This window comes from Eleginops maclovinus, chromosome 13 (genome assembly GCF_036324505.1).
Source record: "Eleginops maclovinus isolate JMC-PN-2008 ecotype Puerto Natales chromosome 13, JC_Emac_rtc_rv5, whole genome shotgun sequence".
Taxonomy (NCBI): Eukaryota; Metazoa; Chordata; class Actinopteri; order Perciformes; family Eleginopidae; genus Eleginops; species Eleginops maclovinus.
This window is the reverse complement of record NC_086361.1, coordinates 15078406-15097201: the sequence shown is the minus strand read 5'-3', so window position 1 is coordinate 15097201 and position 18796 is coordinate 15078406. Positions and strand designations below refer to the sequence as shown.

General features: G+C 39.0%; 2 protein-coding genes across 4 annotated transcripts; both read left to right on the top strand.

The window, feature by feature from the left end:
• Nucleotides 1-59: 59 nt before the first annotated feature.
• On the top strand, nt 60-8220 carry LOC134875389 (regulation of nuclear pre-mRNA domain-containing protein 1A-like). Its single transcript, XM_063899947.1, has 7 exons — nt 60-446; nt 2923-3052; nt 3274-3380; nt 3566-3660; nt 3886-4012; nt 4622-4797; nt 6699-8220. Exons 1-7 carry the CDS (start codon nt 296-298, stop codon nt 6771-6773), a joined length of 861 nt encoding a protein of 286 aa, XP_063756017.1. The 5' UTR covers nt 60-295; the 3' UTR covers nt 6774-8220.
• A 488-nt stretch (nt 8221-8708) lies between these two features.
• On the top strand, nt 8709-18440 carry si:ch211-13c6.2 (uncharacterized protein LOC100000125 homolog). Of its 3 annotated transcripts, XM_063899748.1 has the most exons (13): nt 8709-9026; nt 9915-9983; nt 11874-11898; nt 13958-14044; nt 14147-14289; nt 14391-14510; nt 14615-14660; nt 15544-16486; nt 16645-16747; nt 16840-16905; nt 17014-17115; nt 17233-17490; nt 17906-18440. In XM_063899748.1, exons 1-13 carry the CDS (start codon nt 8973-8975, stop codon nt 17933-17935), a joined length of 2046 nt encoding a protein of 681 aa, XP_063755818.1. In that variant the 5' UTR covers nt 8709-8972; the 3' UTR covers nt 17936-18440. The 3 variants fall into 3 exon arrangements, with proteins under 3 accessions (XP_063755818.1, XP_063755820.1, XP_063755819.1); XM_063899750.1 differs by lacking the exon at nt 11874-11898; XM_063899749.1 differs by having other exon boundaries at nt 10131-14044.
• The last annotated feature ends 356 nt before the right edge of the window (nt 18441-18796 follow it).

The window sequence follows — 18796 nt, the reverse complement described above, 5'->3', positions numbered from 1 at the left end:
GTAGATATAAAACCACAACATTATCATGTCTTTAAATTCCCTCTGAATTGAACGCAACAGAGCTGCTGTGCGGAAGCAGCTCCTGCAGGCTGCTGTGGTTTGCCCCAAGCTAACTAGCAGGCAGCCAGCCCTACACTACGGGGAGGAAGGCTGCAGCTAGTAAGCAGTAAAACCTCTCTACGTTTAACATGTAATTTGTAGGGCTTACATTCCTAAATTACTGGCTAACTTTCAGTTGACAACACAGCTGGGAGAACCCTGACGGCTGCCTCGCACTCCCTACGACCGTGTAAAAATGTCAGCTTTCTCTGAGGCAGCTTTAGAAAAGAAACTATCGGAGCTCAGCAACTCACAACAAAGTGTGCAAACGCTGTCGTTGTGGCTCATTCATCATAGAAAACATTCAAGGACCATTGTCAGTGTTTGGATTAACGAACTGAAAAAAGGTAAGGTGGACAAGAGCTAGCTAGTTCCCCTTATCAAAACAACAACACTGAAATGCTTATGCAATTGACAAAAAACAAATAAGCCCTTTGGTGCAGGAGCTGGCTTTAAGTTTGCATTGTTGTCTTTTAATGTTTTCTTCCAACTATCTTAGCTAAAAAAAAGTTATTCGGCAAAGCGCCGCTATTAGCTCACTAACGCTAGCTAACTTTCCTGCAGAAACGTTAGCCTGCATATGCTAACAGTCATGTTTAAGTCTTGCACCACGCTAATGTTATTTATCTAACCTTAGTGTGGTTACGTGTTGGACACGTTAGGTCTAATACAGTTAATGTTACCATGTAAGGCCGCATTTACGAAGTGGCTTGCCGTCTTTAGACCTTGCAAACAACATCGAAGGCCGTCATGCTATGCATCACAATCCTTTCACAGTGCTATTCAAAATGACCCCTTACAGTCTATGGTTGACCCTTCCACTGCAGATATTAAATGTGCACTACGCTAAGGTTAAATAGTAGCAAGTGGCAGACTGAAAACTTTGCAATGCAGTATACGTTTAGAACATGAGACGAATTGGTCCCTATTCAGGGGGCCAGCACGAGGACTACACATGAATGTTGCTCCTCATATTTGGGATACTACGTAACCGTAACGCATGTACCATACTTTTCTAAAGGTGCTCTTGTATCATATACAGTTTATTCGACTGCTACCAAGTGGCCACGTATCAAATAATGCCGCTTTAAAGATTATACTTTATATATTTCTGATTTAGAAAAATCTAAATATTGTGTAAAATCAATAATACAAGTGTGCGGTTGTTTTTTGCCGCTCACTAGTGGCCAACCTTCCAGCTTATTGTTTTAGAATTATGTACCTTTCATGACTTTTCTCCTGATAGATTGCTGAGAAGTATATAACTATTTTAATTTTTTTCTTTGTGATTTTGTACTTTCAGCACTGTTCTGTTAAAGAAACTTAAACCTGATAATTGGATAACCGATTAAATCCATAACTTGAGCAGAATTGAAGGTTACCAATGCTGCACATGCTAGTTAAATATTCTAGCTACTGTTGTTGGGAGCTGATGGGATTGGCCTGCTATTGTTGTAGGGTGTGAGACAACTCAAGCTATGCCGACAGTAATTTATGAATCAGTTTATTTTTACACAAATATGCATCAAGTTGACTTTAGTTTAGAGTAGGCCTATGTCTTTTAAACAGACAGACTTCAGATGTTTCACAAAAACTATTAAGACAGAGGACATTGAAGTGTGAGACAATGTAATACTCAAGGATTATCCAGGAGATAACCTGAGAAAAAATAAGTTACATGAGTATTGTTGTACATTATTGTTTACTGAAGTTGCACTGTGACTAACACTTGTCACACAATGTCATATCCATATGATTATTTAGTTTTGTAAATGCTTAACTCCATCGAGCAGTTATGCGGCACCATGACAGTTTTTAATATTTTTTTTGAGAGACTGAATATTTAACATCTGTAATTTGCTATGCCAAGTGGTGCAATGTTTAAAAAAGTGTAACTACAAAAAGTAAATACTGAATGCGTTGAACATTGTTGTCAATTCTTAATTTTTTAAAAGTGCATTTCCAATTTAAGGCTTAGCCAATCCACAGTGAATCACACAAGTACAATTTAGTGGGTTCACTTCATGTTTTGACTAAATGAGGTTAGAGTACAAACAGATTGAGTTGTTGTGAATATTGTTTTGAATGAGTTTGAAAAAGCAACTTGTATGAATGTCTGATATATAGTTGTAGCTTGTTCTCTAATAGTGGCACAGTTTTCCTGAGAGTGCTAGTCAACAGCCTAATGATATCTCAAGTGGCTGTTGTATTTTAGGAGCGTGTCTGAGGACAGAAAGGGGTGTGCAGTGGGGACAGAGATAACGCATTTCTCTGGAGCATTCACCATTCCCAGTGTATGATGCCATTAATAGAAGACGTACAAAACAAGCCATGCGAGTACATAGTAACAAATACAATTGTTAAACACTGAACACTAGCCAGATGGTTGGCTGGATGGCCCTCTGACCATTAACTAATTCACAATGAAAATGAACTAATTCACAAAAGCATTTCTTTCTTGTAATTTGAAAAAAGAGCCAGCTTCGTATCGCTGCCCTAACCCTTCAGGCGCTATGTGTTGCTACAATGATGTATGAGCTGTGAGTAAATCTCTGTTAACGGACAGATTTCGCTTTTAGTTGTGATTTATAATTTGCTGTTTAATACTCAGAAAATAGTTACTTCAGTATATAATTTTCTTGCTTGGTTTGTAAAATGTAAAATTGTATTTCTTATAATTAAGCAATATTATGCTGGTAAGACTTTACAAAAACTTAAATCTTTTTACAAGGTTAATTGACCTACTAATCCAAAAGTTAACTCTTTGAGTCAGAACCGAATGGCTCACTGTAATATATGTTTTGTGCATTTACATTTTTGCAGCTCCGGTATCACGAAAGCTGACCTTCTTGTACTTGGCCAATGACGTCATTCAGAACAGCAAGAAGAAAGGACCAGAGTTCACTCAGGACTTTGCTCCAGTCATCGTTGAAGCATTCAAACATGTAAACAGGTATATTCATTGGTTTTATTTTGTATCTTTTGAAAATCCTTCTCACTGCGCCTTTATAAGGTTTGGTTCATCACTACCTGATGCTAATCCTAAACACGTGGATTTAAATTCAACTGAAGAGTTAATGAAATTGTATTAATGTATTGTCCAGCCCTTTTCTTCAGAGTTTTATAAAGCTGGTTAACTTGTGTCGTGAATCTGACCTGTGTTTCCTACTCCAGAGATGGAGAGGAGGGCTGTAAGAAACAGTTGGGTCGGGTGTTGTCCATCTGGCAGGAGCGAGCTGTGTACGAGAACAACCTGCTGGATCAGCTCTCACAGGTCCTCTGTAAGTTAACGCGACACTAACAAAACTTACAACAACAAGCTAATGTGACTGCTAGGGCTCTAGCAAATGATTATCATAGCTTCTTCAATCACGTCTGATTGAACTATTTGAGAATTGGATTCCAGGTCAAAGATTGTTTCAGACTCGTTTGATCCAAACATTTCCAATAACGTTGTAATTCCTAGATGGCGAAAAGAAGGCTAAGAAGAGGACTTATGAGGAGATCCGACCAGCTGATGAGGACTTTGCTTCCCAGAGTTCCCCAACCGAGCCCCCACAGGTGATATACTCCACACACAATGGATCCATAAATACAGGGCATAGTGAAAGTACGCCTAACCACATAGAGGTCCTTTAATGAGGAAACAGTTGCCTCTGCAAAAAATGTATCATACATTATCTGCTGCCTCTCTATTATTGTTTGATGTACTTATTTCAACTGCAACTTAATTATTCCTTAATTTCTCTCCTCCTCTCCCTGCCTCTGATCCCCCCTCTACCTCAGACAGCAGAGTTAATCCGAGCCCTGCAAGAGCTGGAAAATGCAGCCTCTGGCGACTCCGTGCTGCGTCAGCGTATTTCCTCCCTTCCTGCTGAGGTGCAAGACACGTCGCTACTTCACAGGATCACAGGTAGGAGGCAGGACAAGAACACTATACTATACTCTGTTTACACACACAAGTCAGTTCCATATGTACAGATGTTTTTTACTTTGCGTTAATGATACTTAATCATTGATCGTTGAATCAAATTATCGCTCCAGATCAATGGATTGTGACCTCTTCTGTACTTAGTAAATAAACTGCTAATAATTAAAGACGAGGGACCTCCTCTATGCTGACAGTGTTTTATACCAGGTAATGGCAATGCGAATTAACATAGCTTGGAACTAAAGCTCAAGTCAGTGTGTGAACAACTATCCCAAAAGTTTCAATGAATGTATTCACACTAAAATAGTATACTTTAAAAGGTTACAAAGCATAGAAACCTTCCCTGAACTTAAGTAAACAGTTATTACAAACAAACTGAAGTGTCTTTGAACAAAACACTGAAAACTAGAAAGTTCTAAATGGGATAAAGGTTTTCCATAGGAAGCAGCGATTGATTAGCCAGTGATTATACAGTGGCTATTTACATTGCACCAGTATAGAGTAGTAACTGAATGACCCCCCAGTTGAGCCCTCTTGGCTGATAATGTTTAAACATGGTGCCCTGCTCTGTGTGTGCTTCCCGTGCTTTAGATAAGGAGTCAGGAGAGCGGCTTTCCCGGCTGGTGGAGGAGGCCTGCATGCTGCTAGCAGACTACAGCGGCCGCTTGGCTGCAGAGATCGATGATAGGAGGCAGCTCACACGCACACTAACGGTCTTCCTGCAAAGCCAGAAGGACGGCCTGACCCAGAACGAGCAGAAACTTGAAGTGCGTAAATCGCTTTTTTTTTTCTTCTAAAAACTGTATGAATTGTCTACCTCACCTCAGAGTCCTGCATGAGTCCAATTTTGCAAACCCCAGGGTTCAGTACTGGAACTGACTTATACAATTATCACCAAGTCGAATCTGACATGTAAATATAACACACTCACGCCTGATTGAACAAAAAGTCACTAACTTTAAATTGATTTATTTTTTACCCTGGCTTAGGCTGCACTATAGTTCTTATATCAAAAGAAACAGCTTGGACCTGCTCGTTGAAAATACTGCAATTAGTTATATTTTATTATTTCGTTATTCTCCAGAAAAACAACAACTATACTTTTACATGCTGCAGCCTGCTTCTATTTTACTGTAACCCCTGCCCCTGCCCGAGAAATTATATTTTAAGCGATACAAAACTATTTTGCTGGTATCCGACCCAGTGCAGGACTCTGCCTCACTTTTGTTTCACGTTATTGATTTGTGTTGTTCATCAGTCGCCTCTGTACAGCTGTGTGCTCGGACTTCCTTTCAATTAACATGTGTTTTCATGTATTTCAGCATGTTGCATAGTTCTGCAAAGTGCCTGAGTTGCAGAATAACATTTCAGACTGTAGATTTCAATGTGATTGTCAGGTGTGCTGGCATTACAAAGAACCTGATCTTGTTCTTTTAACCTCAAAGTCAGTTCGATGTTAACTCAATGCATACCTACTTCCCAAAAGGTAAGTATCGACCAAAATACTAGATCTGGAAAGATTTGGCTACAGAGTCTCTTGTTTTCTCATTGTTGTGGTGAGAATAACTGTCCAGCCTTTATCCACAGGTGGCCAAGAGGATGAAGTATTTCAAACTTGTATCTTCAACCAGTCAACTCTATGTAATAAAAAAAAAACTGAAAATAAAAAACAAAACTGATTTGTGAGTGCTTTTATTTTTGCTGTAACACATGCAGCTTCTGGTGGTAAATGCAATGTACACAATTTAAAAGATGGCCTATCATACCATTATTTTCTTTATCTAGTGTTGTCACACAATTAATGCTTGTTACACACTCATTGTTAAATAAATTGAGGTCAATAGAAGTCAAAAACAGCAAATCTTGTAATCGAAACAAGGTTTTGATGAATTTAGGTAGATAGCAAGATTATTTATCCTTATATTGTTAGTATATACAACATAATGTAAATTGATGGATCGAATGTAATTTTACATAACGTCATGGTGAGAAAATGCAACATACCTACATGCATCAGCTGATACATTTGATTTTAGTGACACTCCATGTTATTGTGTATTTTTTAAAGGAATATAAATTGTGCATACATCCGTCTCACAGTCTATCGGGCCACTAGTATATAATAAAACTCCATACAGATTTGTAGGTTGTCTTGAGTACAGACAGTAAAAACTTTAACCGTCTTTGCTTTTATGCAATTTATAAAATCCATTCTAAAAGTTTTTGGTTATGATGTTCCTTGAAAAAGTAGTGATACATTTTTGTCATTTAAAAAGAAAAAGATGGTTTGAAAGCGTAATATCCAAAACAAAGGTATTACGATTGTTCACCAAACCTTATTCATATGTGTTGGTTTTCAACAAAAACTAAATGTTAGGGATATTGACAAAAAATCAAACTTCAGAATTCAGTTAGACCATTAACTAACATCACATTGTATAATGCAAAATGCAGTATGATGTTCTCACATGAATGATGTATCATTTCCATTTTTATGCGGCCTTTATATCTTATCTTTTTGCCACAAGTTGTTTTATAAATTTGCTTTTGACTGACTGTTTTCAAAATTGCCTTTGAGGTCGTGAGAAAATACAAAAAATACCAATGTCATTGAAATTACAAGATACCTGAGCTCTGATGGACTTTTTTCTGCTATGGACTTTTTCAGGAATACAAACGCAAACTGGCGAGGGTGACCCAGGTCCGTAAGGAGCTGCGATCCCGTCTGAACAATCTTCAATGACGACTCCTCATCTCTTAGGCTGACTGAAGTTTCTCCTCCTGATCACCTACTGCTGGCCTCCCGCTACTGAAACTGCTCAACCTCTCTCCTAAATATTTGAGTGACTCTGCCATAATCCTCTGTTCTTATTTTTGGAAAGTTTTGTCTGTAACACATTATTTATCCACATGGCTTCAAATAACAGAAATGTCTTCTCTTTTCTGTGTGCTCATCTCTTTTTGCTGTATGCTATCAGTACTTTTTAATTCAAGATTCCTTATCATCAGGCCCTTCATGCTTTGGCCCCTACATTTCACAGCGTTAAAGTGGCATGGGTGACACTGTTGTGATATTTTTGTATTTAAAATGACTGAAGATAATGCACAAGAGAATATCCCTTTAGTTTGTTTATTTCTAATCATTTCTGGTGTTTTGGATAACTGTCATCATTTTCTTTTACTATACCTGTGCAAATGCATCTGTCTTTCTCTTGGTTATAGATCAGTGTTTTATGGAGTGCGATAAGTTCGCTGATGTGAAAAGTGTACTTGTGAAACCATATTCTGATTAGTTAGCCATGTTTCTGAAAACAAACCAAATTATGTAATTATCATTTACATGAAGCCTCATTGTGAGAAGAGTCATTTATGGGTCATTGTACAAATTTGCATTGGCATGTAAATGATGGGAGTTATACATGTAAGTTCTGGTGGTGATGGGGAAATAGTCATCAAAATACCATGCCCGGCCAAAAAAAAGGTCACAAGCCTGTGGGGGGAAGTGCTATGATCTGGGGTTGCTGCAGTTGGTCTGGTCTAGGTCTACCTGAATATACTGAATGACCAGGTTATTCCATCAATGGATTTTTTCTTCCCTGATGGCATGGGCATGTTCCAAGATGACAATGGCAGGATCCATCGGGCTCAAATTGTGAAAGAGTGGTTCAGGGAGCATGAGACATCATTTTCACACATGGATTGGCCCCCACAGAGTCCAGACCTGAACCCGATTGAGAATCTTTGGGATGTGCTGGAGAAGACTTTACGCACTGGTCTGAATCTCCCGTCATCAATACAAGAAAAAAAAAAAATTAATGCAACTCTGGACAGAAATAAATGTTGTGACATTGCAGAAGCTTGTGGAAAGGATGCCACAGCGAATTTATGCCGTAATCAAAGCTAAAGGCGGTCCAACGAATATTAAGTGTGACCTTTTTTTTGACCGGGCAGTGTACATTACTGAAGTTTCTCTCTTAACATCTGTATTGTTGCTCAGACCTCCACTGTCCTGAAAGGAGTCTGTTTACTGTATCATACTGCTTCATAGATTTATCCTTAAGTCCACACTGAATGCTGTGCTGATGCCTCACACAGCTTGATAGGTGCCCAAAGCCAGACTTAAGCTAGTTGTTTTTGTACATATGGATTAAATTCTTCTTAGAACCAAATAAACAGAAAATCAAAAAATATTTGCAGCCCTGTCCTCTTTATTTGATAGCATTTTTTGTGTGCAAAAAGGTACCCATAAACAGTCATGTTTTTCAAACTTTATTTAAAAACCTTCAAATATACTAACAATATATGTATGTAGCATACTCAACATAATGCTATGAGATATATTAAATAAACAAACATTATAGATTGAATAAACGATCCTTAAATATGTCAAATTGTAATAAAAGGAAAGGTTATGAAACAAAAGTACAACGACTCAAAACACACAATTATGTGAGTAACAATATACATTACAACGTTGTAGTGCCCAATAACTAACTGAATGTACGTAATGGTAGGCAAATAAGTCAGATATTCTTATTCATCAATAGAAATACAAAATAATTGAGATAAATGTGTATTTTACAATAGATCTCTGTTGCATATTGTTACCGCGTCAATATGTAAGGCTAGGAACTAAACACCTTGTCCAGTGTTTCCTACGGAGAAATATGCACAAACACACAGGAAGTAGTAATAATAGGTTGCCTTCCTAGCGTTTGTAAACATGGATGTATTATAAAAAAAACCTGACAATATAATAATTATAAACTACAGAAACTATCATTCGTTACTTTTTGCAAAAATATCACCGGCAGATCCACATTAAAGTAATAAGTAGTGTAGTAGCGTGGTTGCGGCGGCTAGCCAGTAAAGCTAATCATTTGCTAACCTAAGATAATATCGGTTTCTTCTGGAGGCAACATAGGTGTACACAAATACAACAATGGACAACTTCGAAACACCATACGAAGAGGAGGCTCACTTTATTGAGTGCACGGTGAGATAGCTCAATTGAGCATAAATGAGCTTCGGTTCGAGACATTATTGCAGCGTGTCTTAGCGACTGTTTACATACCTGGCTAATAAAACAGGCCTGAAATAACCCCAATAAGTCAACATAGAGGTTATTGTGGAGGCTGTAGTTTGTGTTGATACTGACTGGTACTTTGTTGTAAATAGAGATGTCTTAAATATTTGATCAGTGGTGTAAGGTTACTAAGTATATTTACTCAAGTACTGTTCTTAAGTCAAATTCTGAGGTTGTACTTTACTTAAGTATATCTTATTATGTTACTTTGTAATTCTACTCCACTACAATTCAGAGGTGAATATTATACTTTTACTCCGCTACATTTGGGTAGTACCTTTAGTTACTTTGCAGATATGGATTAATGATAAAAATGATATATAAAATCAGCACTTAATTTACACCTGGATTTAATTCACACGCTACCCAGCAGTAAATAAAGTAATTCAGATTTGTCCCACCTTTTACAAGCTTGATAAATGTATTATTCATCAACATTCATAACAAAAACATATAATATATTTTTCTGAAATGGGTCATTGCATAGCGAGTACTTTTACTTTTGGTACTTCAAGTATATTTAGATACTTTTGTGCTTTTACTTGAGTAACATTTTTAACTCAGGACTTTTTCTTGAAACAGAGTATTCCTACACTTTGGTATTTCTATGTACCAATTAAGTAAAAGATCTGAGTACTTATTTCACCTCTGTATTTTATCCACCTCATTTATAGCTTTAAAGATATTCCAAATATCTGCTTTATTTTGGCCATGTGTACTTAAAGTAAAGGCAACTGAATCATTACAATCGTAAGAAGCTGTGATAATGATGGTTTTATGTTTTCTCTTTGAATACAGGTCTGTGATAAATCCATTAGGGGTGATACCTTGTACAAGATACACCTGACTGCACCAGCACATATAAAGGTACGAAACACAACTAACTGGTTCAGAAAGAGATGCAGCTTGTAAAATATGTGTACTTATTTAGCAAATACAACCATGAATATATTTATAAGTCTCTTTACTTTATTTTACTGTGACTGTTTTTGCCATGTCTTCTTTTTCATCAAGCCACAGGTTTTCCACAGGATATGGGTGAGCCAAATGGACCCAACCTACAACTCCCTGATTTTCAGGCACTCGTAGTCGGACCCCACCCATCGTCAAAATTGATCTCAACCATGCCATATCGGGTCAGGGGTGTTAAGAGGGAGATTCATTGACCCCCTCGCCCCTCTTGCTTGGACCACGTCTATCTTAGATATCAACCTTAATTTCTCAACAACATCCCGTTTACCTTCTTCACAAAATCTGTCAACAGATACATAAACACCTGGTACCCAGAAAGTACTCTTAAAAAGGATTCTGTTGTAGTAGGAGTCTCCAGACCGCAATTTTAGGAAATCAATTGTCACTGTCACAGCTGGTAATAATCCCGTGTTACCATATCAGTGACAACAGACAGGATTTTCCACATTTGTTCTGTTATTCTATCGTAATGACTTCTTCCTGGTGATTTCGGCGGAGAGTCTTTGTGGAGTGCATCTTGCAGTAAGTTTGTGGCACACGAGGAAGCCACATTAAGGTCGGGGTGATGTCTCCTTTTGATTCTTCTTTGTTTCTGCTTTCTTGAGGACATCACCGAGAGATCAACCTACATTTTTGTATTTCCAAGTCTTTCAAGTATTGAGATTCAAAGCAACAACATCACAGCTTAAACCATGGATACCACACCATTTGAACCAGTATTGATGGTTTTGTGCGTGACTACCATAAATCTTGGATACTTGTACAAGAAGATTGGAAGGAATTAAGCTTTATAAATATCTCCAATGGAGGGAGATCTGTGAATCTGTATTAAAGAGGCGTGTTAACAGGTTATTTTCTTGGCGTCACATGGAGGTTGTCTCACATGCAAATATTTCCAACTCCTTTTCGAAAACTTGCCAGCTCAGGGACTTGTACAGATTTTAGAAAATCTTCTTCTTTGGCTTTGATCCGATCAAAAGCTGCAGCGCTCCGAGGCAAAGCGCATGTAAATATCAAAAATGATAATGTGTTATTCTGTTTTATGTTATGCGAAGGAGAAATCACAAGGGAGTCTGCAAATTCATGTATTTGAGGGAAGGTTTTGACTGCTGATTTCAGACGCAAGACTACACATTGTGATCTGCCGAAAAGTCCAGCCTGGAACTGAAGTGATAACTACAAATGGATAGTGCTTTGAGAGCTGAGCATTATAGTGTTTAACAAATTGTCCACGATGGGAAGCTACATAAGCATCTTCAGTCCATCGTCAGTACCTACACTTGATGCATACAGAGTAACAAAGTACTGGTGTGTGGTCAGTCGTGTTTTGAAAGATCTTACTATCCAATACACAATCCTTTTGTTGAGCATTGGTCCAAAAAAACTGGATACTGCTTCTCTACATAAAAATATACATGTTCTGTTTTTATCAATTTCTTTTTGTTGACATCACCGAGAATTGGATCGGGGACTTGCTTCTGTAGCAACACATTTGCTCACCATGTTGTATGGGCCCCATTGTGTCACCTACGACAGATATCATTTTTATATTAAATGTGTTCTTAAACGGTTAATTTTCTCCCAGGAAGAGAGCCTAACATATTTAATTATGTTTAAAACCAGGTGAGGATATGTACCTTTACCACACCTCAAGTGAGCTGTGTTTAAGAAAAATGTGTTTCCATGATATAACTCCTTCTCTGTTTGAAGCAGTGGTGAACCATTGTCCTGTTTACCCAGCACTGATTGACTTAACTTGTGTTGCTCTCCTTTCGTTCCTGGCAGAAAGAGGATGACCTAATTGCTTCGGGTAAGTAGACTTAGACTTTTCAGCCTTGAAATGTTCCGTTACTATTCCGGCCTTGAGTATATTTGCTGTCCATTTTGGTACGTAATTAAGTCCACACACAAAGACAAGCAAGGGCTTGTTTTAATAGACATAATTTAAGTCTATATGAATAAAAAAATCTGTACCAGCGCCTTATATATTTATACCTGTAAGCTAAAAGTATGTGTAAACACTTTAATGTGCCTCCTGTCTGGGGCTTTTCTCATGCTTTGGCTTAGGCACCTTACTTCCAGTTGAGAGGAGTTTTGACTTACCTGCACAGTGCCCTGACATAACTGCACTGAACTCCTTTGAGATGAATGGGAACACTGTCTACCTGGGTCTTATTGGTGAAAAACAGCAACGAACCTCATTAGTCCTCTTGTGGCTGAATTGGAAAAATGTTTCTGTACCCAGGCTCCAAAATCTTCTGGGGGGCCTTTCCCTACAAGATTGAACACGTTTATTGTGCTGTTGTCCATATTCATGCTATATATTGTATGTTGGACAGTTATTGTTCCAAGTAGACAAAATCACAGCAGTACAAATCCAGCATGTGTGATTGTCAGACTAATGCAAGTTTCGCAATAAATGAAGTTGCAGAACTGGCACATCATTGTCGGTACAGAAACACCCCCAAATATCCACAGGCACGGCCTGTTTTGATAGTGGATTACTGGCGTTCCCGTCTCTCTTGTGCGGTGAGATGATTGCCCTGTGTAGTTAAATCATGCTGGGGGAAAATGTCCCAAGGACGAGACACAACTTCTTACACATGGTTAGCAGCTGAGCGCCCTGTGAGATTGGCCTGGAAGACCCTTCCTTTGCTGTCTGGCCTCGGGTGTCGGGTCGGACATCGTAGGCAAGACCGGTTGGCTCTGAGAATGCTCCTCTTGGACTCAATGATAGGGTAAGCTAACTTAATTAGCTATGTTTTCTTCTGAGGAGTTTTAACTTGAGAACCCCCTGTTGCTAGCTGTTGCCACTAGTTGAGAGTGTATCTTCTTCTGGGGGCTTTGAGTCAACAGGAATGTGTTCACCCACTTTTACAGTGGGTTACACTTGCAAACATTTGGGTGGCACAGTAAGTTCCTACTTGGCTGTCCCATAACTTACTGTAGCTACATTTGGTGGCTTCATAAATCATTGTGGTGCAGAAGCACCAACATTTCTGTGGTTCAACTGATGTTCGGGGCAACTGTAAGACGATAGACTTGCAGACGGGCCGATGAACACACTGAGTGACAACAATGGCACATAAAACAAGCTGACGGCTCAATCCAACTTTCGGTTGGAAGGTGGTTTCAAACAGAAGAAAAAAACGATGCTCATGCTCGTGGTACTCGTGTTGAAACTGAAAAACCTAAGGTATGCTCATAGTAAACATGGACTTTTTGTGACTATTTGTGGGGGGGGGGGGGGGTTCTGTTGGGAAAACATATTTTTTCTCTACTTTTGGTAATGTGGATTGAGTGTTATACAGCTTTTGTCTTGAGTTGCAACAGGAGGCTTAGGCTGTTTTGCCTCTCCCCAGTCATCAATTTTTGACTTGCAATGTCCGTGTTTACACACCACTAAATCGGATTAGTCAACATTTCTGAACCTGGAGACATTTGCACGGCAACACCAAAGAGTCATGAGAAACAGAACATATGCACTAAATGTGAGACAATCCTTCTGCTGATGTAAGTAGAGCAGGATTTGAGGACTGAAGTGAAATTTTCAAAGGAGAAACTTTGGAGATCATAACTAAAAGCATGGATGGAGGTTATTTATTTGAAAAAATAAGATTTGAGATGTCAGAGTGTGAAGTCAAAATCACATTTTTTTTACTTAAGCTAACAATCTGTGCATATATCCCTTAGTCTATCTGTCTATCTGACCAGCTATCTCTCCCTATCTCTAAATCTGTATATACAATGATACAGCGTGGTATAGCTAAAACAATAACAAATGATTTACAATGCATTATTAACTGACTATTGCAAACCCTCCCTATTATCCTTATCTCTTGCTAACTACCAGTGTTTGGGCTTCTCAGGGCTTGCTGTCAGACGCAACTTCGTACCAGTATTTGAGGACATATTCCAATATCTGGATTACTTAAAGCTTGATGAGGCCATCATTGGTAAATAACTTTATATATATATATATCTTTTTTTCTATTTGAATACATTTCCATGTTGATTTGATCCATATTTCACTTTTTTCTGCTTTTCTTTTTTTTAAGGTTTGGACTACTTGGACCAACTGTCTTGGAGTGACCTACAATCAGGCCCCAGATACTCATGTAGGCTTTGTAGTCATCAGATTTCCAACTTACAGGATATAGTCCTTCATGTGATTGGACGTAAACATCGGCAGAAATATATGGTAAAGCATTGTGAACATCTTCAGAAGACGAGTGTCTTCTCATGCTTTTTATTTCAGAATCCAAAAACAATGTAAGAATGCCATACTTACGATTTATTTAGGAAACGAAGAGGCCAGAGTTGCTGACCCGGAATAAACAGTTCATATTGACCCAGAGTGGGAAAGCCATACGAGCCAGAGCAGAGATAATTGAGAGACAGGATGGACGAGGAACTCCAGTGGTGGGACATATAGATTTTGTCACACATGTTGAATATTATAATGTACTATGTTATTTTGAAATCACAATCATTTTGATGTTTGTGTTTACTTTTTTGTGTTTCAGATAATTGTGAAAAAGGGGATAGATGGAAAATCAAACATATCGAGAGGTACAGTCATACTGTGAATTCTGTAATAATAGATATTGAATGAGATATTGACTTGGTTACATACAACACATCCTATGCCCTCTATTAATCAATGTATAGAAATGTTATCTAAAAAAGTGAGAGCATGACCAGACATTTGAATGATTATTGCCTATACAACTGATTTTTGGGGCTTATATTGATAATATATATGAGCCCATGGTAATTCTATGTCCCCTTCTTTAAAAGTATGTCTTTAATTTTTGAAGGTATTTTGTAACTATATTTATACTAAACAAGACAATAATATATACAAATATTTTACATCGAACAAAGTGCTGAACTGTCTGACTTGAGTCGCACAGTCCAGCACTGTTCTCCTCTGATTCATTTCTGTAAATGTTTTAGTGTAACCCAGCTGGCTAATTTTCAACTCCAGTCTGTTGGTGAGATGTTCTGAAACCGATGAAGTGTTGGTTAAAATGTACAGACGGAAGAGCAAGAGACACCATAAAGACAGGAACAGTAACATATTGAGCTTCTCAAGTCACAAGTGATGCAGAGCAGCAGGAAGTTTTAGTACAGAAATATGTCAACAATGTCCACTATTCAGTCCATGTAGCCTAGCAACAAGCAACACAACAAAGCTAAGCAATAATAGCTCTCACCAGTTTTTAACAAATGCAAAAATCCACAGAAACAGAAGCATGTGAATGAAATACAGCAGTTAAGATGTTAGAGTTCTTGTTAGAAAAGGGTTAAAAGATGCAGTTACAATTAAGCAAGTCAGACATACGTCATTAAAAGTGACACTTTAAAATCACCCAAATAAAAATAAATACCTCATACCAGCAATATGGTATGTGATATTTTGTCTTGAACTAAAATGTATTTTGTTCCCTAGTTCCCCCAAGACAAGAGCATAATAGGGGCCGAAACACCCCCCAGAGTTCAATGCTGCGAGTTGTGCCGTCACACCGCCCAGGACCGAAGGACCATCAGGATAAGTACGCTCACACACGCAAGCCTCCTGCAGGTTACCCAAATCCACCCCCCTTCCCCCCGGGAGACCCTCGCATATCGAACAGAGACAGACCAATGTACCAGGAGGAGGACTCTCTCAGACATGGCCGCATGGAGGAGGAGCTGCGGAGGGCAGATTTCAGGCAAAGTGAAATGTACAGACGAGAGTGTATGGACCCTGACTTTCGTGTGGAGTATGAAAATAATTATCCACAAAGAAGAGGCGCACGTGAGCCCGTTGGTGGTTTAAGGTATGATTCAATGGAGGAGATGCTACATCACCAGCATGTAGAGCATTACGCAGAAGAGGCTCCTCCTTACAGAAGGCCTCCCCCAGAAAGAGATCAACTGAAGGAGTTCTACACTGAGGAAGTCCGGCGAAGGCAAGGTCATGCCGAGTACCAGCCCTCACAGCAGGTGTACCAAGAAGGCCATGAACAGCGACGGTCTCTGGAAAGGGAATCTGGTAGAAATAACGGTATGAATAGAGCAGGCAGGGAAGGATCCTGGGAACAAGAGGCCAAGAGGAGAGTCCGACCCACACCTATGGAGAGTGGCCGGTCGCATGACCATTTGTTTAATACGATCATAGATTATTGTCATGATATGGGAGAACCACATCGAGTGGAGACTGAAGGGCCCAGCAGAACAGGACCTGATACCTCCCAGAGGCGAATGGAAGCTGCCGGAGCCTTTTCTGAAATCCCTGAGCCGTTCATGCGTTTCCTGACCGGGGCCGCTAATGATGTGGGCCACAATAAAAGAAAAAGAAAGAGCCGCTTCTCTGATGCCACTGTCGAGGAGGTGGAAACGACAAATGAGATGTGAGTGATAATGAACCTGGTTTGGATTTCTATCCCTTTAACTAGCTGGCTGATATCTTTTAAAAATATTGAAATTTTAATTGTTTTTAGCATTAGCTTTGATGAATGCTTTTGGTTTCCTAATTATTATTTTTTGGACATGGGCTTTATGCATTAAGGTTCAACAATGATTATGGACCTCCAAATCCAAAGTTTGGTGGTCATCCGAGCCATTTTAGACCAGAAACCCATCAACATCCGGACAGCAACATAGAATCACAGGTTTGACTTGTGTGATCCAAACATTTCCAATAACTCCAGAGCATTAAGAAGTATTACTATGTCAATTATGTCAAACCTATTGTTTTTTTCAGAGCCCACAATATACCGAAGGCTACCAAAGAGGAGGCACTGAGTCAAGCAATGTCTTTGATATGCTGGTAAGATTGCACATTTTTGTATTTATAACACCATGTAGCAGTGTTGTGTTGTTTATGTAGCCTTTCTTTAAAGGGGCATCATAACTTTGTTGTTTCCCCTTTCACTAGAAAAACATTGACATTGAAAATGCTGAAGAGGCTGACTTCCTGAAAGACAAACTCTGCAACCTTCTGAAAGACTTCAAGAACAAAAAGTCAGCGAAAGTTGTGGTATGTGTCACCCCGCATAGGGTCAGTCTTTCTACCTAAACCTGTAGTTTTATTCTCTGCCTCTTTGCAAAGCAGAAGAAATTAATGAATAAATATAACATGTTTTGGTTGCTATAGCAAAACAGCCATGGCCGGGGATCCATTTCCCAAGACTACAACTGTCTTAACCCAGGCCGAGAGTTGTCTCCAAGACACCAGTATGACACTCCCCTCAGAGAAGATTCAGACATGAGACGACCACACAACCTCTTCTTTCAAGAACATCACAGAGGAAGAGGCTGGCAGCAGCATGAGCCTATCCTGACGAGCAGACTCAAGAATACGACCATCCTGTACATGAGGAACCTAGGCGGTCAAGCAGAAGCTGCTATGAAGGTACATTTTATTATATGTGCTTTATATACTGTATATTATATAGGATTTTCTATTCTCTGGTTCAGGCGTTTGGGGTAAGTTAACGCTCTCATCATTTGGACAATTTATTTTATATTGAGAATGATTTTAGGGCGGTGGTGGCTAAGTCCGTAGAGCTTGGCTTGGGAATCTGAAGGTACCGAGCAAGGCACCGTTCACTACACTGTTCTCCGGGCAGCGTATATCACTAACTCTAACACTAACACTAACACTAACACTAACACTAACACTAACACTAACACCAGGATGGGTCAAATGCAAAACGTAATTTCCCCCTCTGCGGGGCGATTAAGGGTACCGTATTATTCTTCTTGTCTCATGTCCAACTTCCCCTGTCCACTTCATTTAGGGTTTTTTCATATTTTTTGTCTTTCAGAGGTCTTTGGATTGCCCGGGCCATCTCTGAAACTTCATGCTAACCATCCAGATGAGCCAGCACGTTATCCTGAAAGGTTTCAAGAACCCATGAACCCTCATGATTATTTACCTGCCAGCGAGAAGTTTTTTGACCCCTACAATTCTGCTCCTCCGCTCAACATGGAACGAGAACCTAGAATGGACAGGGGCCCTCGGTACTCCAACAGCCTGGACAAAATCACCTCTACCCTCCTGGAACTGGTTGCAAGGAAATAATTTCCATAACAGTTCTCTTCTTTGATTTGAAAACATGTTTGGATGTTACATGAGGTATTCTGCTTTTTTTAAAGTCTGAATGTCTATGTAAAAGCATTACAACTTTTGTCTACTGAGCTGATGTGACTTTCAGTTCTTCATGCTACTGTTATCACATACATTAACTGTGAAGCACATGTATTTAGATTCAACTTAATTAACCTAACTGTTTTGGACTATTTTCTGCACTCCTTTGTACAGTCCCAAGAGTTTATTGAAAAATAAAAAAAGGGCCTCTATATCAGTCTCCTCTCATCCCATCTTTTAGTAGCAGCAGTGGCATTGCATGAGATATTTGACTACACTACTGGACATAGCTGTTTGTATTAGTCATTGTATTTTTTACTTGTTCAATCTTCCTTCACAATGAGTAACACTTTGTCCTTTTTTAAAAACTTTGTAAATGTTGTAAATTGTGTAAAAATGTCCATGTAAATGTCCCCGCTGCTGATTCTGACTCCTTAACATACAGCTCTGGAGAGAGAAAAGACCACTGCAGCCTTATTTGTTTCTCTGGTTTTACTATTTATAGGTATGTGTTTGAGTAAAATGAACATTAACAGTTTGGAGTGGTCTCTTAATTTTTCCAGAGCTG

What these genes read in the sequence shown, in the direction of transcription:
- LOC134875389 (XM_063899947.1), top strand. Translation starts at nt 296, where the DNA reads ATGTCAGCTTTCTCTGAGGCAGCTTTAGAAAAGAAACTATCGGAGCTC. An exon ending in GATTAACGAACTGAAAAAAG is followed by an intron (nt 447 to 2,922) that starts GTAAGGTGGACA and finishes ACATTTTTGCAG; the next exon opens with CTCCGGTATCACGAAAGCTG. An exon ending in CCCCAACCGAGCCCCCACAG is followed by an intron (nt 3,661 to 3,885) that starts GTGATATACTCC and finishes CCTCTACCTCAG; the next exon opens with ACAGCAGAGTTAATCCGAGC.
- si:ch211-13c6.2 (XM_063899748.1), top strand. Translation starts at nt 8,973, where the DNA reads ATGGACAACTTCGAAACACCATACGAAGAGGAGGCTCACTTTATTGAG. An exon ending in AAAAGTCAGCGAAAGTTGTG is followed by an intron (nt 17,116 to 17,232) that starts GTATGTGTCACC and finishes TGGTTGCTATAG; the next exon opens with CAAAACAGCCATGGCCGGGG. An exon ending in AAGCAGAAGCTGCTATGAAG is followed by an intron (nt 17,491 to 17,905) that starts GTACATTTTATT and finishes TTTGTCTTTCAG; the next exon opens with AGGTCTTTGGATTGCCCGGG.